This window comes from Ahaetulla prasina, chromosome 6, assembly GCF_028640845.1.
Source record: "Ahaetulla prasina isolate Xishuangbanna chromosome 6, ASM2864084v1, whole genome shotgun sequence".
Classification (NCBI taxonomy): domain Eukaryota; kingdom Metazoa; phylum Chordata; class Lepidosauria; order Squamata; family Colubridae; genus Ahaetulla; species Ahaetulla prasina.
The window spans coordinates 39,225,527-39,252,468 of record NC_080544.1 but is presented as its reverse complement, the minus strand read 5'-3'; the positions used below and the strand labels follow the sequence as shown (position 1 = coordinate 39,252,468).

Here is a 26,942-nt window from a genome sequence, read left to right as displayed (position 1 = left end):
TACATAAATACATGCCAGTTGCCAAGTGCCAAAATTTTAATTATGTGAGCATGGAGATGCTACAATGTTTTTAAATGTGAGGAGCAGTTGTTGGTCACTTTTTTTCAGTGCAGTCGTAATTTCAAAGAATCATTAAATGAATGGTTGTAAGTTGAGGACTATCTGTACTTCGAGATGTTTTGAACTATGGAAGTAGACATCGGATTGCTTACTACTGGAGGAACTAAATTAAAGAACAATGGCCTAGAATTAGAAAGAGTTATTCCCTTCCATACTTATTCTTCCGTCTTCAATTAAATACAAAAAAAAAAGTTGCAATTTTAGACATGATTTCAATCATTTAGAAAAATAACATGAGCAATAGTCTTAAAATATTTATTAATTAAAAAAAGATTAAAATCTTTGATTATACAAAGATGAGACTGATCTCATGCAAACTCTTCGCATACAATAAAAATAACTCAAATATTAGTAGGATGGGTTTACAAAATAACTTCTTTATAATAGCTTTTAATATAGAAGTGCTGCTCTTCTTGATGTGCCTAGAGCAGGGGTCTCCAACCTTGGCAACTTTAAGCCTGGAGGACTTCAACTCCCAGAATACCCCAGCCAGCTGGCTGGGGAATTCTGGGAGTTGAAGTCCTCCAGGCTTAAAGTTGCCAAGGTTGGAGACTCCTGGCCTACAGCATTATTGAGAACAATTTAATTACAAAGCTTTTTTTGGTAAAGATTTATACACTTTTCTACAGGAAAGATGCCGGGGTTTTCACATCTTCACTATGATTACAATTAATACCCTATTACTACTACGACTCAGAAAACTAGACTTAGACCTATGAACATTGAATAATGATTTCTTCAGTATCACTGGACCTTTAAACCATTTTTTTTTTAATGTACAAAGCTGCTGAAACATAACTGTGCAGCGTTTTTAACTACTTTTATTTGGGAGCAAGTGTTGGTGAAGTCAACAGGACTTATTTCCAAATAAATGTGCAGAGAAGCGTAGTGTTACTTTTTATTTTTCTTAAATGGTTAAAAAAAATCCTTGATATTATTATTATGGATGGCATCTGCTTCTGCTTAATAACAAATCACGCTGGATTTCAATTTTGTGTATATTACAAATAATTTGCATAAATTATTAAAACAATTAAGGGACTGACATATCATGTAATTAGAAACGCATCAAATTTGAATGTTGTACAAAAAGAGAGCTTCAATATGAAACATTAAGTCTCTGAGAATGAAATATACTACAGATTTCTGCAGTGCAGTCTTCCACATACAACAGACAGAAACTTTGTGGGCTGAGATGGCTCTTCGGATTTTCTGATTTTTTTCTTCTTCTAATCGCTGGGAGTAAAAAACTCAAAAGATGATATTAAAATGCATGCCATTCTTCTTCTCCACTCTGGATGCCCCAGTATTTGACTTGCATTCTTATTGCAGGTTTCCTTTTTATCTCATTTTCCGTAGCCTTATTCTGTTCTCTTTGTCTCTCTTTTTAAGGATAAGTATGAACTGGTTGAAAAAATGCTCTTGGTCTTTCTTTTTCTGAACCAATCGAAAACGTTGATCTGTGCCATGTTTCTCTGCAAACTCCTTAAAGGTGGTCCTAGAATGGAAATGAATAAGCAAAGAATAAGCATGGATTCTCATACAGCTGCAAGCTACATCAATAGAAGTTTATCAGTGTTGGGTTTCAAATTTTTTTACTAGTGGTTCTATGGGTGTGACTTGTGGGTGTGGCAGGGGAAGAATACTGTAAAATCTCCATTCCCACCCCACTCCAGGGGACAGATACTGTACTCCATTCCTACTCCACTCCAGGGGAAGGTTACTGCAAAAATCCCCATTTCCTCCCAATCACTGGGAATTGGGAGGCAGAGAATAGTGGGGGGGGCGCAATCAGAATTTTTACTACTGGTTCTCAGAAGTACTCAAAATTTCCACTACTGGTTCTCCAGAACTGGTCAGAACCTGCTGAAACCCACCTCTGAAGTTTATGAATGAAGGCAAATATACATATCCCAGGGGCCTCTGTGGCTCAGACTGCTAAGACAGTCTTATTAACGCAGCTGCTTGCAATTACTGCAGGTTCTAGTCCCGTCAGGCCCAAAGTTGACTCAGCCTTCCATCCTTTATAAGGTAGGTAAAATGAGGACCCAGATTGTTGGGGGCAATAAGTTGACTTTGTATATAAATATACAAATAGGATGAAGACTATTGCTAACATAGTGTAAGCCGCCCTGAATCTTTGGAGAAGGGCGGGATATAAATGCAAATAAAAAAAAATAATGATTCAGGATCCAATCTGGGTAGGTCAGGGGTGTCATATTCAATTTCATTGAGGGCCACATCAGTGTTGTGTTTGATATCAGGGGGGAGAGGAGTGTGGCCAGGGTGGGTGTGGCCAACTTGACATCACTCGTGTTGGGGCTGGAGTGCTTTGTCAGCAAAAACGGAATTCAGGAGTGCCCCACACGGCTCTCGCAAGCTCCATTTTTCAGCCAGGATGGCCTCCTGTAACCATCTGCCAATGAAAAGGGACCCAGCCCCCTCGAGCTCCATTTCTGCTGGCAGAGGCAGCGCCGGAGGGTCCTTCGCTGTTTCAGGGCAGCCCCTTGGGCCAGATCTAACCACCCTACTGATCCGGCCCATGGGCCTTGAGTTTGACACCCCTGGGGTAGATCATCAGGATCAGAAATTTGGATCCTGCAATAGGTGTTTATATTCTTTGGCTCTTTCTTAAACACACAGGATTTTTTTCCCCCCTTCTGAAATCATTCTTACTGCATCTTCTCCTTGTAACAGAGGTGATAGAAATGGAAAGATTAAAGTCAAAAATCTCAAAAATTCATTGATCTGCTTGGCTTCTCATCCTAAATCATTATTCCACTTTCACATAATAGACTTATTTATTGATTCATGGAACCTAGAGGAATAATTAATTCACTGTGGATGATCCAACATAATTAAGGTGGGATTCTCAAAAATTAAGAGTTTAAATGGTTTTGCTTAAACTTGCAAAACAACATGGCTGCTTTCCTTCCATAGCCGCATAATATTTTCAAAGGCCAAGATTTTCATCAGAACTGGTAGAGTCAAATATCTTTTGATTCTCTAGGGTGTCTCTCTCTCTGAAAATATAGAGGATGGGAGCAGTACTCATATATATAGGAAAATTTGTGAAAGAATTTGTATGGCTAAATAAAAAGTGTGTATGGCATATGGAAATTCTGGCTTAAATTTCAGTGATTGGCTTTATGTAAATTGCATTCAGGACCACACAGCTAAAAACCTGTTGTTATTTTTGTATGTGTGCTTTACACATACAAGGCCCATAATCAGTGGTGAAATCTAAATTTCTTTCTTATCGGTTCTGTGGGTGTGGCTTGGTGGGCGTGGCTTGGCCGGGGTGGGTGTGTCATGTGACTGGGTGGGCGTGGCTATGTGACTGGGGATCAAAAGACAGAAACTCACTAACAATGTCCTGCTGGAGCAGGGTTGGACTAGATGACCTCCAGGTCCCTTCCAGCCCTGGATTATCCTCTGAAGCTGCGTCTAGTGCCAGGTTTGTAGTCCTTCCTTCTTCTCCTTTTCCCTCTCTCCCTCTCTCCCTCTCTCCCTCTTCTTTCTTTCTTTCTTTCTTTCTTTCTTTCTTTCTCTCTCTCTCTCTCTCTCTCTCTCTCTCTCTCTCTCTCTCTCTTTCCCTCTCTCTCTCTCTCCCTCCCTCCCACCCTCTCTCTCTCTCAAACAAAACTCCCCCATTCTTTGCCTACATCCCCCATTTTTTTGCCTATCAGGCTTCAGCTTTTTTACCTTTTAAAAAATGCTTTTAAAAGTTAAAAAAAAAAGCCTCTGATGATCAGGCACCTCAGCTGGGATCGTCAGATCCTCGTTTTAACCCTTTAAAAGCATTTTTTTAACAACCTGTTCGGCTGAAGAGAGGTTGTTAAAAAATGCTTTTAAAAGTTAAAAAAAGGCTCTGACGATTGCGTGGGTCAGCTGGCTATGGGGGGGAGCAGGAATTTTTGCTACCGGTTCTCCAAACCACCCGCCTACATTGCTACCAGATTGGTCGATCTGGTCTGAACTGGGAACGTTTCACCCCTCCCCATAATAAATAGGCAGAAATTTAATCACATGGGCAAGGTGGCCATCTTGATTTTTGATGGCCCTGCTTGATGCTGTCATATAGTAATTTTTAGGCACCCCTCGAAAACCACAGAAAGTGAGGAGGACTGTCATATTTAAAATGGCTTATTTTTTGAAGCATTGCAGGAGAAAATGGATGAATCTAATGAACTTCTGAACTCTTTTTGAAGCAACTATCCACCCCCATCCCAGGTTCCCCTAGGGCAGGGGTCTGCAAACTTGGCTCTTTTAAGACTTGTGGACTTCAACTCCCAGAGTCCCTCAACCAACAAAGCAAAGCTGGCTGAGGAATTCTGGAAGTTGTGAAGTCCACAAGTCTTAAAAGAGCCGAGATTTGCAGAGCCCTGCCCTAGGGATATTTGCTTCCTAGTAGCTTGAAAATATTCAACTGGAAAAAAAGGGGGCTTTTACCCCATGATTTTGACAGAGGTAAATATCATACTTTTAGAGTAATGCAGAACATGTTTGTCTTAGCTTAAAAAAGGAAGGCTTGCAAAATGTTCCTGCTAGAGATAATAAAATAGAGATAATAACGGGTTCACTTTACAATACAAGAAGCTAGTTTGCTGCAATATTAACTGTCAGCCTGGGGAATTATCTTAAACTGTGAAAGTGTGTCCTGTGTGCTCTTATTTCTGGTCTTCGACTAAAATAAACTTTGACCTGACTTGTCTGCCTGCCGGATGATATTACTTTTTAAAAAATGAAAATGAAAGGAGGTGGTGACCCAGTGATTAGCTTGGATGTGTGTCCTCATACCCGAAACAAATAAAATGTCAAAAGCATCCAGAGTTGGAGTTAGCATTCAGTGATTAGGGATATGGGCATAGTAGAAAGGGCATAGAGAACATCTTATCCATTTGATTTCTTGCAAATGGGTATTTTGTGATTGCCCTAGTTGTCATGGAAGCATTTTGCAACAATAACCACTATGTTATCTTAACATTCCAATATTTATGTATTATTTCTCTTTCTCTCTGCCTCTTTCTCCCTTCAGCTTTTGACTCCTGGTGACTGCCTAGACAAACCTTTCTCATTTTCTTGGCTATATTTCTGAAGTATGTAGACATTGCCTCCTTTCTAGGATTGCTTAGACCCAGCTGGCTTCCTGCCTAATGCATTTACCCAGTTTCACATTTCCCCAGTTTCTGCTTGTTGCCTTAACCACTAAACTGTCTCTTATTATTTTTTATTACATTTATATCCTAGATTTTGTTGAAAAACTCAAGCATCTAGCAGTCTGTCCTATGTTTCTTCTCCCATAACTATTGTGTGTGATCAGTATGAACCAAAGTGGTGAAAACACCATAACATAGTGAAACTATATATATATATATATGTAGGTCTTTGGTTATTCGGGTTTTCTCCCGCGTAAAATTGGAAGTGTCTTGGCGACGTTTCGACGAAGTCTCATTCGTCATCTTCAGGCTTCAGCTTCGTGCTTCTGGGAGCAATGTGTGATTGCAGCTGTTTCTTCCTTTTTAACTGCTAGTGGGGGTTTGAACTGATTGGGTGGGAGCTTGGCTGTGCTCTGATTGGATGGGGTTTTTTTGTGCTCTGATTGGCTGGGGGGGTGTCCTGTTTGGGTGGGGGCTTGGTTGTGCTCAGATTAGTCTGAGTTGCAGGGGGATTTGAGCTGGTGAGCTGCATTGCTGTTGTTTGGCTTCATGGTCGTGGTCATGCTACATCTTCATAGTGGGTGTCAGTCTGCTGCATGTATGGATTGGAGAGGTTTGAAATGGCTAATGTTGCAGCTGCGATCTGGCTTCTGGTCCTTGGTCGTGCTTCATGATCAGTGTGGGTTTGGGTCTGCTTTCTGGGTGGATGTGTGGTGGTGACATCCTGTGTGGACCTCATGAGTGTGGGTCTGGTGTCATTCCTCGTGTTAGGGACTCGTTTGTCAATAAGGGCGGGTTTCCAAATGGCTGGTAGGTGGGAGGTATCATCTCGTTTGTTCATGCTGTGTGGGTGTTTTTCTATCTCTATGGCTTCTCTGATTATTCTGTTGTTAAAGTGTTCAGTTTTGGCGATAGTTCTGGTCTTTTTAAAGTCGATATCATGTCCTGTGGCTTTAAGGTGTTGGACCAGGGAAGAAGTTGATTCCTCTTTTATGACTGAGTTCTTGTGTTCTTCAATGCATGCACTTATTCTTCTGTTGGTTTGTCCAATGTATGTGGTGGGGCAGGCGGTGCATGGGATTTCATATACTCCTTGATTTTCTAACTCAATTTTGTCTTTCGGGTTTCTTAGGATGGTGGATATTTTTCGGTTTGTGCAGAATGCTGGCTTGATGTTGTGTTTGTGGAGGATCTTGCTGATTCTGTCTGTGGTGCCTTTTATATATGGGAGGAGGGCTGTGCCGTTTTCTTGTTCTCTGTCTTGGATTTTAGTGGGGGTTTCTTTTTGGATTAGATTGGTAATATTATTTCTTTGGAATCCATTGGATGTTAGTACGTTAGTGAGAGTGTGTAGTTCGGTTTTTAGGTGTTGTTTGTCAGCTAAGCATTTTGTTCTGGAGATGAGTGTCTTGGCTACAGAGTTGATCTGTGCTGGGTGGTGGTGTGAGAGTGCGTGCAGATAGCGGTTTGTGTGTGTTTTCTTCTGGTAGATGGTGTGTCTTAGGGAGCCATTGGGTTTCCTGTAGACTAAGACATCCAGGAAGTTGGTTGTTAGCTTCTGTTTCCATGGTGAACTTTATTTTGGGGTGTAGGCTATTGAGGTGTGTGAGGAAGCTGTCAAGTTTTTCTTTCCCATGTGGCCAGATTATGAAGGTATTGTCTACGTATCTAAGCCAGAGTTTGGGTTTGTGATCAGATTTTTCTAGAGCTTGGGTTTCAAAGTGTTCCATGTAGAGGTTGGCAATGACAGGTGAGAGGGGTGATCCCATGGGTGCTCCTTCTACTTGTTTGTATTTTTGTCCATTATAGATGAAGTATGTGTTGGATAGGCAGTGGTTGGTCAGATCTAGGATGTGCTTGGGGGGGTTATATTTGTTTTTTTATTTATTTATTTATTTACATTTATATCCCACCCTTCTCCGAAGACTCAGGGTGGCTTACAGTGTGTAAGGCAATAGTCTCATTCTATTTGTATATTTACAAAGTCAACTTATTGCCCTCCCAACAATCTGGGTCCTCATTTTACCTACCTTATAAAGGATGGAAGGCTGAGTCAACCTTGGGCCTGGTGGGACTCGAGCCTGCAGTAATTGCAGGCAGCTGTGTTTTAACAACAGGCTATCTTACAGCCTGAGCCACCACGGCCCTTTGGATAGCTGTTTTGGATAGCTGTCAAGGCTTCTTTGATTGGCACTTGGGTGAAGAGGGATATGACATCAAAGCTCACAAGTAGGTCGCTGAGCTGTAAGTTTTGTTTCTTTATGATCTCTATGAAGTGGAATGAGTTTTTTACGTGAGAGGTGATGGATTCTGCATAGGGCTGTAGTTGTTTGGTGAGAAATTTGGCTAGGTTTTGTAGAGGTGAGCCTATGGAACTTACTATGGGTCTAAGTGGGGTTCCTTCTTTGGGTATCTTGGGGAGACCATGAGCTTAGGGCATCTGGATGATTTCTCTCTGGGAATGATTCTTCGTTGGATTTCTTCGCTGATGGGGGATGCTTTTATTTTGGATCTAGTGGTTTTTTCTAGGTAGGTGGTGGGGTCTGTGTTTAGGGGTTTGTATGCAGAGTCTTGGAGTAGGTTGGTTAATTTGGTTTGGTAGTCAGATGTGTTCATAACCACCGTGGCGTTGCCCTTGTCTGCTGGTAGGATTATTATGCTGGTGTCTTCTTTCAGGTTAAGTAGTGCTGTCTGTTCCTCTTTGGGTAAATTGCTTTTGGGTGGCTTGCTGGTGCAGAGGATGTTGGTGATTTCGAGGCTGATTCTGTTAGCGTCATCAGGGTTGATTTTGGTCAGGCTGGTTTATTTAACCAAAAAACACACACATACATACATACATACATACATACATACATACATACATACATATATATGTAGGTGTTTGGTTATTTGGGTTTTCTCCCACGTAAAATTGGAAGTGTTTTGGTGACGTTTCAACAAAGTCTCATTCATCATCTTCAGGCTGGTGTTTTCAGCTTCGTGCTTCTAGGAGCAATGTTCCTAGAAGCACAAAGCTGAAAACACCAGCTTGAAGATGATGAATGAGACTTCGTCGAAACGTCGCCAAGACACTTCCAATTTTACACGGGAGAAAACCCGAATAACCAAACACCTACATACAAACACCAGCGAAAACCTCAGAATATATATATTTATATTTCATCTTTAACAAAATAACTATAATACTGTAGTATAAGTCAACCTTTGATATTATTATCATAGCTACTGTTATTCTCCTATAGGCATTGAATAATTCTTCAACATTCTCCATATAGAAAAATTTATAATACATTGTTAAAATCTGAAAATTATTCTCTACATTAACATATGGAGATTGATAAAATTATTCAAATTATGAGCAAAATGTTTTTCTTTATCTTTGAAATATAAATATGTCATCTTAAACTATCTTGGTGATTAATGAAATTATAAATAAGAATCATAAGTTTATATAAGATTCTTAGATCCTTCTTGCCATGAAGGATCGTGGAAAACAGCTAAATAAATCAAGCAACATTTCAAAATCTTATGTTTAGTGTGCAGTCACCATTATGAATGATAAATTCTTGTGTGAATATAATTTGAATTTTGTCAGAAGGCAGAAAAGACATTACTGATTTTATAATATAATAAACTGTACTTGGGCATACAGCAAGCATTAATCACACTTGCAACTGGATCTGCTACGGCAAACCATAATAAAGTACAGTGATAGATTTTGACTGTTCGGTATATTTTATATACTGAGATAATAGATTTAGTTCAAGTTGCTTATAATGCATGACAATGAATTAGATCTTCATTAACCTATTGGTTACTGCACTAATGTAGCTGCAGATATCAAATATGTTCTTGAAATAAATTATGCACTTTCTCCATGTATTTTATATACAGAAATCTATACTAGATCTAGAGAGTTCAGCCTCTCTGGTATAATTTAGGGCTTAATAAGAAAGATTGGAGAGATTGTTGATACTAACATGTAGTCAACCTTTCAAAAATTTGGCCTTAGCTATAATAGAATAATGGCAGAAGATCTGGGATATGTTCTTTGAAAAAAGAAAAACGGGAAAAGAATAATAAAGGGTAGAGTATAATGAGCACCACTAGTTCTAAGAACTTGTTCTATGATTTGAGTTGCCACTGAAATTACCTTTATGTATTGTACCATCTATTTAATGGCTAGCAAAATATTTTCAGGTGCCAAGTTCTAACATGCAAATGTATGTAACCATCATGGAATAGGGTTAATGAATAATTTTTTAAAAATCCAAAAATTTCACAAAGTCTAGTAATGGGGCTATCATGTCTGACACATCATGCAAGAATATTGAAGATTGTGAGATTTGATAGACTCACAAGGTCTCAGTGAATCAGAAGATGACAAATATTTGTGTCCAGCACTCTAAGTGATACATTCATATTCAGAAGCTTGGGTTTTGGCGTAATCTCAGTTAAGTCAAAACCCACATTCAAAGGATGTTCCAATTAGGACTTATATCCAAAAGTTGCTTCATACCTGGGTGACAATTTAGATTCCTCAAGCAGCTTTTTAAACTCTTCTTTGGCTAGCAGTAATTTGTTTTTCTTTTCCTTATATTCTTCTCTTATTCTCGTCTTGACAAACTGCTCAAATATCTTAAAGAAAGAGGAAAGGAGAAAGAAAGGTCACAAAACATAATTAAATGAGTTATCTGTGAAGACAGATATTTCTTTAAAACAACCTTTGAAAGTCTGTTGGAAAAGAGTTTATTAAAATTTATCGTTCCTCTCATAACTGTATTCTTTTATTTTTAGGCAGTGCTTTCAGATCATGTCATGTAAACCTATAGATAAAATTCAGATCCTTTCAGGTGAATAAATTTAATCCTTAAGTCTTTGGCTTAAAGTTTTTTGAACAGACGAAGTGGTCTACTAGAATCACAGTAGTACTACTAGTAGTAAGATTACTGTTTTAAATGAAAGGAAAAATTCTAAACTCAGCCTACAACAATAGTACAAAAGAATGATTTTTGCATTCTAGTGATACTTGCTAGAAGATTGGCATTATGTGGTGGCGGAGTGGTGAGAATGCAGAATTGCAAGCTAACTCTGCCCACAGCCTGCAGTTCGATTCTGAGAAGCTCAAGATTGACTCAGCCTTCCCTCCTTCTGAGATCGGTAAAATGAGGACCCAGAATGTTGGGAAAAATATGCTGACTCTGTAAACAACTTACAGAGTGCTGCAAAACATTATGAAGCAATATATAAATCTGAGAATTTGCAACAATTTATGCCAGTGGTTGTCATACGTTTTCTTTTGTGACTCAAACCCAATTATCTAAAAAATCCTTGGTATGCAATACAGATAAATACACTTTAAGTCAATTTAAATGTCCCTGTGATGGAGTAAAGGGTTTGTATGTTATTACCCAAAGAAAAACAACTTTTACTCAATTTTGGATAATTCATCCAGGTTTGAAAAGCAGTTCCTTACACTGTGAATGTAAAAACTGCTTAATTGAACTTTGTATAACCGGCATAGAATGTGGTCAGTTTTGTATTTGGCTTCTGGGTCTTTCATTTGCAAAAAAAGGAAGGATCAATTATTTTTATTTTTACTTGTTACTGTCTCTCTGTCTCCCCACAAAGTACCTCTAGTCTAATTTGACATATAGCTAGTCCTCAACTTAAAACAGTTCATTTAGTGGCTATTATAAGTTACAATGGCTCTGAAAAAAATGACTTATCACTGTTTTTCACATTTATGACCGTTGTGCCATCCCCATGGTCATGTGATCAAAATTCAGACACATGTCCTGGGGTCATATGAGCATCTTTTTAGACCTTCTGAAAAGAAGAAAATTCAGTGGGTTAAGAGTCATGTTACTAACTTCAACATCTGCAGCGATTCACTGAACAACTGGATAAGGTATGTCGTAAAACGGGGCAAAACCCACTTAACAAACATTTCATTTAGCAACATAAATTTTGGGGTCAATTGTGGTTGTAAGTCGAGGACTAGCTGTATTCTGGCAACCTGCTGTCCCAGAAACATATAATGAACATTGAAGAATTCTTGTTTCTCTACAGTCAATACTGAGACTGGTACAATTTCAGCAGAAATTCTCTTGCCCCCTTTCTATTCATTTTACAGCTATGGATTTGATGCTGAAGTGTCTTAGAGAAAACACCAACTTGAAATGAATGCATGATGTGTTTGTCTGTACCTATATGCTTGTGTGAAGATATCTGTTTAGCTTTAGACTTTTCAAATTATATTTTTAGCCATCACAGGGGAACAGTTATCTCCAAGCTAGTAATTACACTTTCATTGGCTTTCAGGAGTTGTTGTATATATTAAACCAGTGGTAGTCAACCTGGTCCCTACCACCCACTAGTGGGTGTTCCAGCTTTCATGGTAGGCGGTAGGTGTTTTGTCCGGTACTGAAGCACTTTCCTTTTTTAAAAAAATTTAATTGACTTTTTAAGAAGTTTTCATAGCATTATTTTCATCAGGTTCATAAAATTCCCCGTGACAATTTAAATCTCTGAAAATATACTATTTGTGTCACCCGCACATAAGTTTAGTTCACGTTACGTAAGTGAAACTAAATGGCGCTATAGTGCGACTGCAAACAAAAGAGCCTCGTCCCAGAATAGCTCGTGCATCTCCCCCCACACCACCCAGCTGTAACAGACAAGCAGCGCCTCCCCCAAACCAAATCCACGATGTGCAAGAGGTATGCGCAGACGACGATACACCGAGCATTACTGTGGAACCGGCGGGCAGTTAGAAAATTTTACTACTAACAGAGATACAAAAGTGGGCGGTAGGTATAAAAAGATTGACTACCCCTGTATTAAACTATGAATGGGGATGGGACTAAGAAGCTCGACTCTATTTTAGTGGATATACTTTCCCATTTTGAAATGTGACATACTGAAATAAATTCATTATGGAATTCAAAAAAAATGGTAACCACAAAAGAAATATCATTCTAATATATGGAAATGAAATATTCAGCAATGAAAATGAGTGGCGTAATAAAAAGCATTTCGTTGGGGATGCATATTCTTAGTCAAAACTGCATATTCCAGTTCTATATTCTATGGTTGGCACATCCTTGCAGCCTCCAATTTCTTCTTTAGTCGTTTTGCATTGGGTTGTTAAGCTGCCTCCTATAAAGGCTGGACTTTTTAAAAAACAGATTCAGCTGTATTGATTGCCGTGGCTCAGCACCTGATTAGATTCCTGCCACATACTCATCTTGGGGCTGCCTTTAAAGACTTCCTGGAAGCTTAAGTAGGAACTGAATGCAGTGGCCCAAGTGCAATGGCCTCTCCAATTAGTTCCTAGGGGCAATTTGAAGTGCTGGGTTTATTTTATAAAGCACTCTATGCCTGGTGCTAAATTGCCTGCAGGACCATATTTTGCTATTGGAGTCAGCCAAACCACTTTGATCATGCTGGGAGAAAAACGTAGCTATCCTTTATTTTGGGAAGGGGGGTTGAAGGCTAAAAGTATTGTTTTTCTGTGATAAGGTTGGCCCTTTGGAATGGGAGATCTGCCTGTTTCAACATTATTGGCTTTCCCAAAGAAATTGAAAACAGCTTTTCCAGATTGCCTTCAAAATCTCAGCCAACTTATCCTTTTATGAAGTTTAATGAACTTGTAAGATTTTTTTTACTTGATCGTTATGTTTTTATCACTGTGAGTGAGTGAGTGAGTGAGTGAGTGAATAAATAAATAAATAAATAAATAAATAAATAAATAAATAAATAAATAAGGAAGTGCTAGCTCTTTTTTCCTAGCAGGTTAAACACAGCAATGGTTTTCACTTCAATTCAATTTATTGCAGTTGTAGACCAGTATATATAATTTAAGAATTAAAATACATTTGTAAAAAAAACTAACATCTATAAGTGGGATCCAGGATACAGCCAACATTAAATTATATTGCAAACACTAAAATTATATCAGTTATCTACAATTACAACAAAATCAAAGCCTGCAAAATTATTAATGTCAACAAAGGAATAATACCAGAAATTTAAATGAATTAGAGCTACAAAAAGGCAATCTGCTGCACAAAACCTAGCTATATGCACTATAACAAGGTATACTTCATCTGTGAACAGCATCCTTGCAATGGGCCAAATCTGGGGAACCAGGATATCCCTAATTAGAGGTAGTATGAATCTCATTCAGATGTTTCCATAAAAGGAGAAATGAAGAATAACATTTTCCTACAGTTTCCACCTCTCTGGAATCCCAGGAGCAAAGCCTTCCAGCCAATGTTACCTTTTAATATTTAGCATCCAATACTACAGAGTGGAGAATATGACAACCCAGCATTGATGAAACGTTGCCCAAGTGTTTTGCCAAGTTTCCCCTTCTAGTCCAAGTGACAGGAAGGATGTTAAAACTGTCCCAACCCCCATTCTCAGAAGGGGTAAAGCAGTTGGCGCTTAAATATGAAAGGAACAAAAGAAACAGAAGAATCTGCCAATAAGGGGCTCCATAAACCACTATTCAAACAGTGCAGCTGGCTATTACTGTCATCAAAATGGAGGAAAGATTTGAAATCTGGGAGAAAAACCTTTCTAAGCCAGCTAAGCTAGCTATATTTCCAGCCAATACATCCACAGGAGACATGTGGTTAAAGGCTGAAATGCGGAAAAGTGGTTATTATAGTGTAGTACATGTTCATAAAGGAGAAAGATCAATTCACAAGTAGATGTGCAAATGAGTCCGTTGTGTATGCCTTGTTCAAATTTAGCAGTAAATGATGTGACAGGTTATATCTGGCCACAAACTGAATTGTTTTCACAGAGATAATTTTAATTGAGTGTACTTTTCTGCATGATAGCGCGATTCTTTTTTTTATAACTGTAGGATAGTCATAGTTAATCTACTATGACCTTTTCAGGGTAGCTGATGTGTGAGATGAGACAAAATGCCAATAAATCAAGAGAAAGTTCAATCCACGATCCAATTTTAATCCACCTAGTCCCAGAGTAACTGGTTTCCATGGAAAGATTGGAGAGGAAACAACTTGAGAATTGTTCTAAGTAACCAATATAAATGCAAGTCATTTGGGAGCCAGAATTCAATATCATGTATATGTTCATTATAATGAGCAGATGAATTTTACATTAATAGGCATTTGGTGAAGATCTGTGTTTAAAAGTTATAGCTAATTGCAGAACCACCATTCATAACACTCCTGCTTTATGCACTGGTATAGCAATAGCAATAGCACTTAGACTGATATACCGCTTCACAGTGCTTTATAGCCCTAAGCAGTTTACAGAGTCAGCATATTGCCCCCAACAATCTGGCTCCTCATTTTTCTGACCTTGGAAGGCTTAAGCCAACTGCCAAACTGCTGGCAGTCGGTAGAATTAGCCTGTAATAGTGCATTCTAGCCACTGTACCACCATGGCTCATATTGGGGGAAAACCCACATTGGTCTAAACCAGTCTTCTCAACTTTAGCATCTTTAAGGTGTATGGACTTATTCCAGAATTCCTAAACACAGTGAATGCAGAATTCTGAGAGTTGGTCCAAACATCTTAAAAATGCTGCAGTTGAGAAATACTGGCCTAAAAGATGTAGAACTAAAATTCCATAATATAGAAGTTTTCAAGCAAAGGAGTATTTTACTAGTTTAGATTTTATGTGAAAATATTTTGCAGCATATATATTTTTTTATTTGCATTTATATCCCGCCTTCTCCGAAGACTCAGGGAGGCTTACACTATGTTAGCAATAGTCTTCATACTATTTGTATATTTATATACAAAGTCAACTTATTGCCCCCAACAATCTGGGTCCTCATTTTACCTACCTTATAAAGGATGGAAGGCTGAGTTAACCCTGGGCCTGGTGGGACTAGAACCTGCAGTAATTGCAGGCAGCTGTGTTAATAACAGACTGTCTTAATAGCACATATCTTAATAGCACATATCTTAATAGCACTAGGAAAGACATGTCACCAAGGATGGGATGTTTCTTCTAGACCAATAATGAAACAGATCAATAGTTTATATTGCTATAAGTCTGTATCTTTTCATAACACAATTTTATAGAATACAGAGTTGGAAGGGACCTTGGAGATCTTCTGGTCCAACTTCCTGCTCAAGCAGGAGATTCTATATCATTTTAGACAAATGGCTGTTCAGTCTCTTCTTAAAAGTCTCCACTACTGAAGCACACACAACTTCTGAAACCTTTTCTACTGGTTGATCTCCTTAGTTCTAGGTTGCTTCTCTCTTTGTTTAGTTTTCCATCTGGTGCTTCTTATCTTGCCTTCAGGTGCTTTGGAAAATACATAGACTCCCTCTTCTTTGTGGCAGCCCCTCGAATATTGAAACACTGCTATCATGTCACCCTTAGTATGCTCAAACAAAAGATGCTTAACCGATGAAAAATAACTACACTAGGTTGATTCTGTTATCTGCTAGCTAAAAGCTGGAGGACTTTTGTCCAAAGGAGATTTGTGATCCCTCATAGGAATCTCAATGAGAGAACTAAATTGATCCTAGGCAGGTGGTTTCAACAGAAATTCCTAAAGAAATAATTTGGAATTTGGCATTCCAAATTCAAGGCTTCAGCTTGACCAAGTGGCTTTTAGCACACGTAGCCAAATCAGTGGGCATGTGAGCTCACCTCCGGTGAGCATGCACACGCTGGCCAGCTGATTTTCAGGCCTTCTGGGCCCACGAGAAGTAGGGAAATAGGCTGTTTCCTGCCTCCAAAGGGCCTGGGGGTGGTGGGGAAAGCCCGTTTTTTTCTCTCACCTGGCTCCAGAGCCTCTCTAGAAGTCTCTGGAGGCTGGGGACAGCAAAAAATGTCACTTCCTGTCCAACCGGAAGTTGGTTAATGGGCCATTTCTGGGCTCTGGAGGGCCTCCGGGGGGTGGGAAAAGCAGTTTTCGCCCTCCCCAGATTCATAGAGATGCTCTAGAGCCAAGTGAGAGAGAAAATCGGGCCTACTGGGTCATCACATGCCAGGACCGGGGAGGGGGGGCTTGCGTCCCCATGCGTGGGGACTGGGCACAGAATTATAGGTGTGGGCACGCATGCGCGCAACCCCTCCCACCCTCTCCTCCTGGCATGCAATGGCAAAAAGGTTAGCCATCACTGCCCTAGGTGCTGTAGAATGAAAGAGGACTTAATTGAATAACAAAAACCATGTCTATAATCAGTACTGTATACTATTTGTGCTTGCCAAATTGATGACAGTATATTTTTGAATACTTCTGGGAACATGAATGAGAAGGTTCTATCATGTTTTATTTTGGAGTTCCACAGAAAGCTGGATGGCCACAGGTTTTTAATGTCATTATAGACTGATCTGAGGATTAATGTAACAGCCTTATCCAACTTTACATGATAGATGATGAAAATGACCTTTCATCACAAACAAATTTTTGTTGCTTTTATATCAGTTTTATTTTAGTTTTCTAGCAAATGAATATTCAAACATATATGAAAAGTAAAATTATATAAAAATATCAAAACAGTACAGAAACCAACCTAGAACATAGCACAATGAATAAAATTAAAAATCAGGAGGCCTCAGAAATTTAGGAAACTAGACATCTGATATCCAAGTCCCTTTCAACAAGTGAGATGTAGCTACACCTCTGGCAAATAGATTTTGCTTGTGCTTTTGAGAAACTGAGTTTTTTTCCCCCCTGAAACAATCCTCTTTACAAAAGATTGATCAACCCAAATATAATCATTTGATGGGTTCTTTGGATCTGAGCACCATGTTTTGCAAACATAAGAACAGAAAATACATTTTTGTATGTTTTTTAGGTTCTTCTCAAGCACATGCACAGATACAATCCTCACCATACCTTAGAATTTGGTAAATAAGCACATTTTAATTGCCAAAACAAACAGCCTTCCTTGAAATGAGAAGATGATCACATAAAATTGATAAAGTGACTCCAAAATCTAAGCCTTTATTTATTTATTTATTTATTTATTTATTTATTTATTTATTTATTTATTTATTTATTTATCTATCTATCTATCTATCTATCTATCTATCTATCTATCTATCTATCTATTTGATTTTTATACCGCCCTTCTCCCGAAGGACTCAGGGCGGTTTACAGCCAACATAAAACAAATTATAAATAGAATTAAAAGCAATTTAAAAAGCTTATTCCATTAGACTAACCCCATTTAAAAACTATAATAAAAGTAATAAAAACCCCAATTAAAACCATAATATATCAGGCCAGCCCTGCACAATGGAACAGAAAAGTCTTGAGTTCATGGCGGAAGGTCCGGAGGTCGGGGAGTAATCATAGCCCCAGAGGAAGCTCATTCCAGAGGGTAGGTGCTTGCACAGAGAAGGCTCTCTCCCTGGGGGTCGCCAGCTGACATTGTTTGGCTGACGGCACCCTGAGGATACCCTCCCTGTGCGAGCGCACAGGTCGATGGGAGGCTATCGCTGGCAGCAGGCAGTCCCGTAGATAGCCCGGTCCTGTGCCATGGAGCGCTTTAAAGGTGGTAACCAACACCTTGAATTGCACCCGGAAGACCACCAGCAACCAGTGCAGTCTGCGCAGGAGAGGTGTTATATGGGAGCCACGAGTAGCTCCCTCTATTACCCGCGCAGCTGCATTCTGGACCAGTTGGAGCCTCCGGGTACTCTTCAAGGGGAGCCCCATGTAGAGAGCGTTACAGTAGTCCAGGCGGGAAGTGACGAGGGCATGAGTGACCGTGCGTAGGGAATCCCGGTCTATGAAGGGGCGCAACTGGCGAATCAGGTACACCTGATTGTCTTCCCCTTAAGACAATATTAGGTCTATAAACAAAGTCCACCCATTGAATGCTGATATAATTGTAACATCATTCAGCTAGTGAGGATATCAATCTAATGGGACATAATTGCAAGTTGAAAAGGTAGACAAATAATATTCAGAACTCAGATGGACTTAAGAAACCCTCACTAGGTCTTTGTCCTTCAGGCAGTTCTTGACCACAATTGGGATCAAAATTTCCATTGCTAAGCCAGATGATAGTTAAATGAATCATGCCTGATATATAATACTTTTTGCCATGGTTGTTAAGTAAATCATTGCAGTTATTAAGTTAATCACATGGTCTTTAAATGAATCTGGCTTCCCCATTGACTTCGCTTGTCAGAAACTGGCTGGGGAGATTGCACATGGTGAAAATATGACTCTATGCCGCAACCACTTTAAGTACACATCAATTGCTAAGTGCCCGAATTTTGATCACATGACTGTAGGGATGCTGCAATGTTTCTAAGTATGAAGACAATTGTAAGTCATTTTCTTCAGTGCCATTATTAACTTTGAATGGTCACTAAATGAATAGTTGTAAGTCAAGGACTATGCCATAAACAAATCATTGTTGAAAGCTTATTTGTCAGCGTTCCAGAAAACCCCCTCCCCAAATAAAAACTCTGAAGCAGCATCTTTCAAAATTCTTTTACTAGTATAGTAAAATGTATGCAATGCCGTTTGCATACAAAATACCTACCTCCTACCACTAATGAAGGATTTGCTTCCTTTCGGCAGGAATATAGTGGTTTTTTTATCTTCCCCTTTTCAGATCCTTTCATTAAATACAGAAAATGCCTTATCAATAACACAGGGTATAATCTGACTTTTAAAAATATGAAACTCTCCCTAGAATTTGAACCAGTTCAGGACTCAGCTAACTTTTCTCTTCCCATTCAGCACGGAAGGAAAAGTCTTGAAAGTTTGTGCAGCCTAAAACCTATTGCCAAGCAATTGTTGTATACTTTTCCCATTGTCAGGCCAGCATTTGTGTGTTTATGTAAGGATCCATTCTAATACAATGTTCTCAGAGGCAATAAGGTAAACCACTGTCAATTTAGAAAGCAGGAGTCACTACTTCTTTAATGCATTGAAAGCTCTTACATAATTACGAAAAACAAAGAAATTAGTTTCTTCCGCAAAAGGATGTGAAATTTTGTAAGATAGTGACCAAGTTTTGCAATCCAAGCTGTACTCCTTCTCAAAGCTGCATCACATGGATCACTGTGCTGTATCCAAGGGACACTTTGATCCCTGCCCCTTTGTGGATACACATGAATTTTCTCCAAAAGACTTCCATATCTATCATTATGATTTTCTACTCATATAAAGTAGGATAGCAGATGTGGACTGCAAGGATACAAATGACAGTGAGACAGCACCAATAAGTTAAAAAAAAAAACCTGGCATTTTTTTGGCTGCCACTCATTTTTCTTGTTGCAGCCCAGATCTGATAGCAATAATTTTTCAGGGAAGTCTTCAACTCAACCATGACTCCATACACATTAATCAAAAATGTTTCAGATGAATATGAAACTTTCAGTCTATTATCCTATTCTGCACAATACGCAGGTTGGTTTTTAATGTTTCCTATAAATTGTCCACTGCCCATATTCAAAGAGAATTCATTTATTGCTAGTTCTGAAAATATGCACAAAGATTTAGCTTTCAACCTCCCCATCATTTAATCATGTATATTTCTTTTGACTTTTGACCATCGCTTCTTATGCTCTGCCAGTTTAACAGAAGATTCACTAAAAGTGAGGCTAATAAACTACCGGATTTTTTGGAATATAAAACGCACCTTTCCCCCCCTAAAAGGAGGTAAAAATTTGGGTGTGTCTTATAAACTGAATGTAGCTCCACCCATCCACTGGCCCCCACTCTTTAGCCTCTGCCTCCCAGCAATTTACCTTCTTGCAGCAAGCAGCAAGAAGAAACAGCCCATTTCAGCTTCAGCACAGCCTAATTAGCACATGTTGATTGGCCAATGGATCGGCCTCATGACTCTCAGCTGTTTCAGGTTGCAGGCATTGCCATTGCCTATTGCTGCATGAGCCTATGCTGCTTGTTGCAAGGAGGTAAATTGCTGGGAGCAGAATTTTTTTCTTGTGCTAATCAAGCTATGCTGAAAACAAAAATGAAAATAAAGCAGGCTATTTGTTGCAACGAGGCAAAATTGCTAGGAGGCAGAGGCAGAGACAGATTTCTTTGTTTTCCTCACCAAAAGTGATAGGTGCGTCTTATAGTCTGGAACCTCTTGTACTCCGAAAAATACAGTAGCTTTGTGCATTAATCTTTCAAAATAGCAAATTAAGATATATAATGCTTCGTGTAATGCCTTCATCAAATATTATTTTTTTCTTTTTTTCTTAGTAATCAAAAAAATCAAATAAAACTTTGGTCTTTTAATCAAATAAAATATGCATGGCGCGCACATATTGACAAACCAGTAGGGAAGGTAAGTAAATTTCACCCCTGCCATATAGTATCCTTGTTAACTATCAAGAATCTTTTTTCTGCTATGTTATCAAAATGAACTGTGATTTATATATATGCAAACTGTCACTGCTCATTAAATGATTATACTATATATTGCAGATTCTTAATAAATGAAAGTATATTAAAAATTGTTGGAATAACTAGATTGGGCTACTTCTGTCACCAAAAGAAATAGTTTCCTGTGGTGTGTGAAATATTTAGATCTACTGTTACCTTCTTATTCTAAATCCTCACAACCATTTTAGAATAAAAATGCAGCTATGCTTTGATAAAATATATATTTAGAGATGTCTCACCAAAATCTTTAAATTTAATATCAGTTTTTAATAAATAGAAGAAAGAATGAATTAAAATGTTTATTTTTAAATTATTTTGTAGGCATCAACAAAGGGTTAGACCCAAAAGTATCATTCTGCTTGTAAATAGACTATAGCAAAAAAAGAAAAGTAGCAACAAGCATTGATTTGCAGTAAACTTTGGCACACAGGAAAGAAAATCACAGAAACATCCCTTCTCATTATAACAATTTCAATAAAAATAAATTATAATTAATGGCCATAAAAACAAATTAGAAAGCTAATAGTTTCCTGCCCATCCATGACAAACAATACCAGTTTAACATGGTCACCTTAATCTGCACAATAATAGCAACCGCTTTGATAGAAAAGCTTTTTATCCAGGATTATATTTTTCAACCATTAAAAAAATATTGAGAATCTATGATTCTTCAGATGTTGCAGAATTTCTAGCATCCTTCACCATACTACGGCTGGGAATTGTGATTCAACCATATTTGGGAATCACAAGTCCTTCTTCTTGCAATGAAAGAAAGAATGTTTCAACTTAAACAATTTTTGTTGAAGCGCATGGTATTAAATGCTAGATACAACATGTAACCTATGTAAGATAGAAACCTTTGAGGATAATCCTCAGAGACATTCTAATACAGTCAGTGAACTAACTCTCTTAATGTAACAGATAGTCAATTATTAAAATTTACAGGACATTTTGTATTAGTTATTATTAATTAAACTCAAATGTTTAAAATTTCATCTTGAAAACATAAGCGTCAAATACCCCCAATTTTATATACATACGTCATGGTTACTGATGATGTCTTATGCAGCCCAAATTAAAATGTAATGTGCATTTTATAAAACGTTGTGTACCAAAGAGAGAGTTATCATAAAATGCTCTCTCAATAGAGAATAATCTGAGGCTTTCTTCATTGCACCAGGTAAAAGCTGATTGAAATCTCCCTGGCTATTAAAATATGTGATTTAATAGTAACTCATTTATGATTTAGTGTACATTTTTATTGATGTTTTAAAAATGACAATATAATTTGACCTTTAATAAAATCATTTACTCAGTATTATTATTTAAATTTTATGATCTATTTCACATTATAGCCTGTATTTTTTTTAAAAAAAGGTACCAAAACAAGAACTCACCTGTTTACGTTCTTCTGAGTTTAGAAGAAGATAACGTGGATCAAACACAATTTTATGAAGTTCTTTTTCCCATGTGGAAAATGCAGAGACCTGAAAAAAAATGTTAATGGAAGACACACTGTATAAACAAAGTTTAAAGGCTTGAGAATAAAATAGCAATAGCACTTAGATTTATATACTGCTTCACAGAGTGGCCTACAGCCTTCTTTAAGCAGTTTACAGAGACAGCATATTGTTCCCAACAATCAGAAGGATGGAAAGCTGAGTCAACCTTGAGAATCGAACTGCCAAAGTGTAGGCAGTCAGCAGAAGTAGCCTGCAATACTGCATTCTAACACTAACCACTGTGCAGAAGTATGTACCAATATCGTATTAAAGAAATATTACAGTGAACAATGTTTTGAATGATATTGTCAATCATCTAAATTATTATTGTAGCACAAGCAAAAAAATTGTCACAGGAATTTAGATTTTAAAAAAATGGGCTATAAGAAATAGGAAAAAGAAATTATTCATTTCCTCAGGCTAGAAATTAAATAAAAGTGAATAATTTGTTTAAAAAGAACTGAAAGCATACTGTCTTATAGAGTGATTGGGAATCTAATAATAGAATGATTATGCCCATTTCACTTGCTATCTAAGATTTACTTTTTTAGCAAATATTCTTCACACAGCATATATTCAGACGAATACTTATTCATTTTTTACTCTTTCAACACAAGTTCAGCTTTTGTTCAGAGGTTTTCTGAACATTTCAGCAATTCAAGAGGCTTCAAACTGAAAAGTCATTGGAATAATTCACTATAAAAGTCACTGGCTCTCAGTTGGTCTCTACATACATTTTCCATCCTCCTTTATTGAAAGTGCTGAAAAAATTAACCAAATTTATGTACAGTTGAGTCTTAAATTCAGGAGAGGACAATTGCTTTATTAGAACAAACCAAAATATCACCAAAACATTGCACAGGAGTCTCCAGAATCTTCAGACTACAACTTGGATAAGGAAGTTAGCTGCACTTTCATACCTGACTCTAGTAATCATATCCAGTAGGTTTGGGATAGTCTGATAAAAATTTCTACTCCTGACCTGTATGACTTCAAAAACCAAGAAAGACATTCTGAGTTGCTTCAAATCAGTTTCCTTTATTGTTCCTCATCTCTAGATAGAAATCTTTCCAAACTAAACCCAACTACTTGCACCACTAAAGATATAACTCTAAGAACTTCTAGGGAGAAACTGTCTTGATCCACTTCCTCTCAACCAAACTATCATGACTTCGCTGTCTCTTGCTTCTCTGGAATACAGTCTCTCCTGCCTGAGTACATTCCACAACAGGTACCAGAGATCCACTACTGGTAATCTTCATTTAGGGACCACAATTTGAGCTGGCAACTTGGTTAAGCAAAGCAGTTAAGTGAACATCATGTAACTGCAGCAATGCTTATAATTTTATTCAGCCTTTCCTTTGCTTTAGAGCACGGGTGTCAAACTCGATCGTGTCACGTGACATCTTATGACGAATCACTATGTTTTTGCCTCTGTGGAGCCAGGGTGGGTGTGGCCTGCACATGATGCATCTGGCCCAAAGGCTGCCACTTTGACATTCCTGCTTTAGAGTATCAGAAAGATATGGCCCCAAATAGTTGTGTGAGCCCAAACAGCAGGAAAGATTTCCAGAACGCAACTCTTGAGGAAGCTGGGTAAAAGCGCAAATGCTAGTGTTTCTATTTACATTCATAGTAGAGATTAAGTAGGCATATAATGGGGAATGCCCAAAAGGAATATGCTAGTGGCTCCCTGCTCTAAGCCACCAGCAGCTTAGGAGGCAAAAAAAAAAAAAGAAGAAGCTGTTGTGGTCTGCCAGCAGCTTGCAGAGCTGGCAATGGAGTCAGACAGCGATGAGGCTGAGGAAGAGCATGGGCCAGTCCTGGAGGCTGGGGAAGGTCCAGATGAGGGGTCTGCGTCAGAGGCAGAGATGGGGCCAGGGCCATTGGGGAGTGATGTGCAGCCTCCAGAGCCTCCAGAGGTGGACAGTAGTGAGGCAGAGGAACAGGAGGAGCCTGTTCCTAATGCACGCATGAGAAGAGCTGCCAGAAGGCAAGAGCAGCCCAAGCAAAGAGGACAACTTGGGAATAGGGCCAAGAGATGATTGGCCCCTCCCATAAGGCTTAAAAGACCAGCGACAGCGTTTGGACTCTTTGCCGGAAAACAACATTGATAACTTTGTCTTGTTGCATTTGTTTCATATCGGTGTCTTCTGAATTTTTGCCAAGAAAGACCTTTGGCAGTTTGGCTAATTGGACCAAGGTTGAAGAATTGTGTTGGGAGGAATTTGCTTTAATTTAGTTGGACTACGCTGAGAATGAAGTAATTATCAGCTGTTTTAATAAAGTTTGTTTGTTTTTACACTGACTGAGTTTCCTACTACCTACTTGGGCCTGGGTCACAACAAAAGCTTTCATTTAAAACTGATTAGAGTCTTGTCAGTGTGAAGCAGAAAAGCAAGTGCAAAGGAGGGTTCTAGTCAATTAATTAAAGTCCCAGAACTGAGTTTGTTACCACGTGATTAACTTTTTAGAGACACCTTGAACCATGGACAAAAGCAGCTCAGGAAGACATAGATTGCTTAAGCAATCTCTCTGTTCTCCAGAAGAAATGCAGGCATTGGTCACACAGTTAGCACTATTATAACTATGAATAGTTGTTTCTGAGGCAGTTGCTAAAAAAGGATTACCTGTATGGTAGAGTATGTAGCAGATGGACATACAGTACAAATTACCAAACTTCATTACTAAATGATCTCCAATTTCCACCTGTAACTATTCATTAGCATCTGGTGATTATGCCAGAAAACAATTTTGGTGTATACTAGATTCTAATCAATAAACATACATACCACAATTAAAAGTATTGTTTTTAGCATGTCAATTGCTTAGGCTTGTATTTACTGCAACTGTCTAGCACAGCTACTCCTGCCTTATGTCCTCTTAATCTCACTTATTCAGAAGTCTTTATTTCTAATGGGAAATGTGGCTATTGTTTCTGAAGAAAAATCAAAGTATAAAGATTATGATATGTGTGCAGAGAGCACCCCCCCTCCAAAAAAATCCCCAATTTTAATGATTTGTAGTGTACTTTTAGAAGATATGGGATAAACCTATGACTGGTTTTCAAAGCAACTTGCGAGTGAAGTTAACTAAAAATAAGTGGAAAAAAAATCTTTGAAGGCTAGCATGAGCATCCAATTAATTTCAAAACACATTTCTTTCCAGGATGCTAAATTTACTTTTCTTAGTTATCAATGTATCCAAACATTGTATAGCAGGAGCTGTTTCTCTACAATGCAATCTCATACATTATAGATATCTGGACAGAGAAGATCACAACATTGTTTCCCTTCCAATCAGCATCCTGCAAAAATGGAGAGCATTGATTGCATTATAAAGATCAGTGTGATTTCCCTTGTAGACCTGGAATTTCAAGGACTACCACTGTAGGATGAAATATAACAAAAATATTAAACTCAGTGAGTTCTATTGGCTCACAGCTGCTAAATAAATGCTTGCATAATGGGCCAATAATTTTAATGTAGCAAAATGAAGTCTTTCACAATTTAACTATAGTTTTATGATATCTTAATGATGAACTTAAAAGAAGATCCTCATGAAGAATATCATATCATTAAATGTACATTTAATAGTTTAGAGCTATAGATACTATAATTATTTAAGATTAGGCAGAGAACAAAAATTTGGAATTTGCATGTAACTCAATACATTGAAATAACTTCACAACGGATAAGATTTAAAATTCCCCAGTCTGCTTGCTTCTAGATGTATTTAACTATGATTCCATATTTCTTATCTTATTACCTATTCTGAGTGGATTATGGAGCTGTAATCCAAGAATCTAGTTGGGGAAATTTACGTTACTGAACTGCTAATGGAAACAGCAAATGCTTCAGAGAAGCATAAGCATAGAACATAGAATAATAGAGTTGGAAGGGACCTTGGAAGTTTTCTGCTTGAGCAGGAGCCATTGTACCATTTCAGATAAATGGTTGTCCATTGTCTTTTTTTTCAAAGCCTTCAGTGGTGGAGCACCCACAACTCACAACTGGAAAGCAAGTTATTCCATTGGTCATTTGCTCTCACTATTAGGAAATTTCTCCTTAGTTCTAGTTTGCTTCTCTCTTTGGTTAGTTTCCAACCATTGTTCCTTGTTTTGCCTTTTGATGCTTTGCAAAATAATTTGAGTCCCTCAAATATTAGAACAGTGCCACTCTTTGGGTTTTTTGGAAAATAGTTTGACATCTAGTCCTTCTTTTCATTAGATTAGACATACCCAATACATGGACAGGATCAAGAAACTTGATAACACAAATCATGTTCTTATTGTTTTCTTTTTTAAAAAGCTAAGCTTGTGCACAGTAAATGGCAACAACCTAATAGCAAACAGTGGAGTTATCTATTGATAAGAACATAATATTAACAACCAGTCTAAAACATTAGTCTGTTGCAATGTATCTATTACATATATTAAGATTATATCATGTTGCCCAATATTACAGGAATCAGGAAAACTGTAGGCAATTTCTTACCCCTCTTTCCAGAAGCATATCTCGAAAATGGGTAATACGTTCCTCCAAGGGAAGGGTAATCGGATGTTCTGATGTTTTCACATTTTTCTCTTCCATTGTTATTTTTTCTACTTCTGTATTCTGTGAATTTTCCAACCTTAAATAATAGAAGAGATACACAAAGTGATATATGCGTTTTTAAACTCTTGGTAAACTTTAGAGTGCAGGAACATCTAGGAAAATACAAGCAACATATTTTCCTCTGTAGTGAATTTGGAAAGTTTTTACTAAATTTTAATCTGAGACAATGTGTTA

The 26,942-nt window shown here is 38.0% G+C and overlaps 1 protein-coding gene across 1 annotated transcript in view; it reads right to left on the bottom strand.

Annotated features, from left to right (window-relative positions):
* Nucleotides 1-634: 634 nt before the first annotated feature.
* Nucleotides 635-26,942, bottom strand: part of TCERG1L (transcription elongation regulator 1 like) — a 228,374-nt gene continuing 202,066 nt past the window's right edge. The window contains exons 10-13 of the mRNA XM_058189233.1: nt 26,649-26,784; nt 22,048-22,137; nt 9,799-9,917; nt 635-1,618 (exon numbers count right to left, since the gene is read on the bottom strand). Of these exons, the coding sequence (XP_058045216.1) occupies nt 1,462-1,618; nt 9,799-9,917; nt 22,048-22,137; nt 26,649-26,784 (502 nt within the window). The 3' untranslated portion in view covers nt 635-1,461. The remainder of the gene's footprint in view (nt 1,619-9,798; nt 9,918-22,047; nt 22,138-26,648; nt 26,785-26,942) is intronic.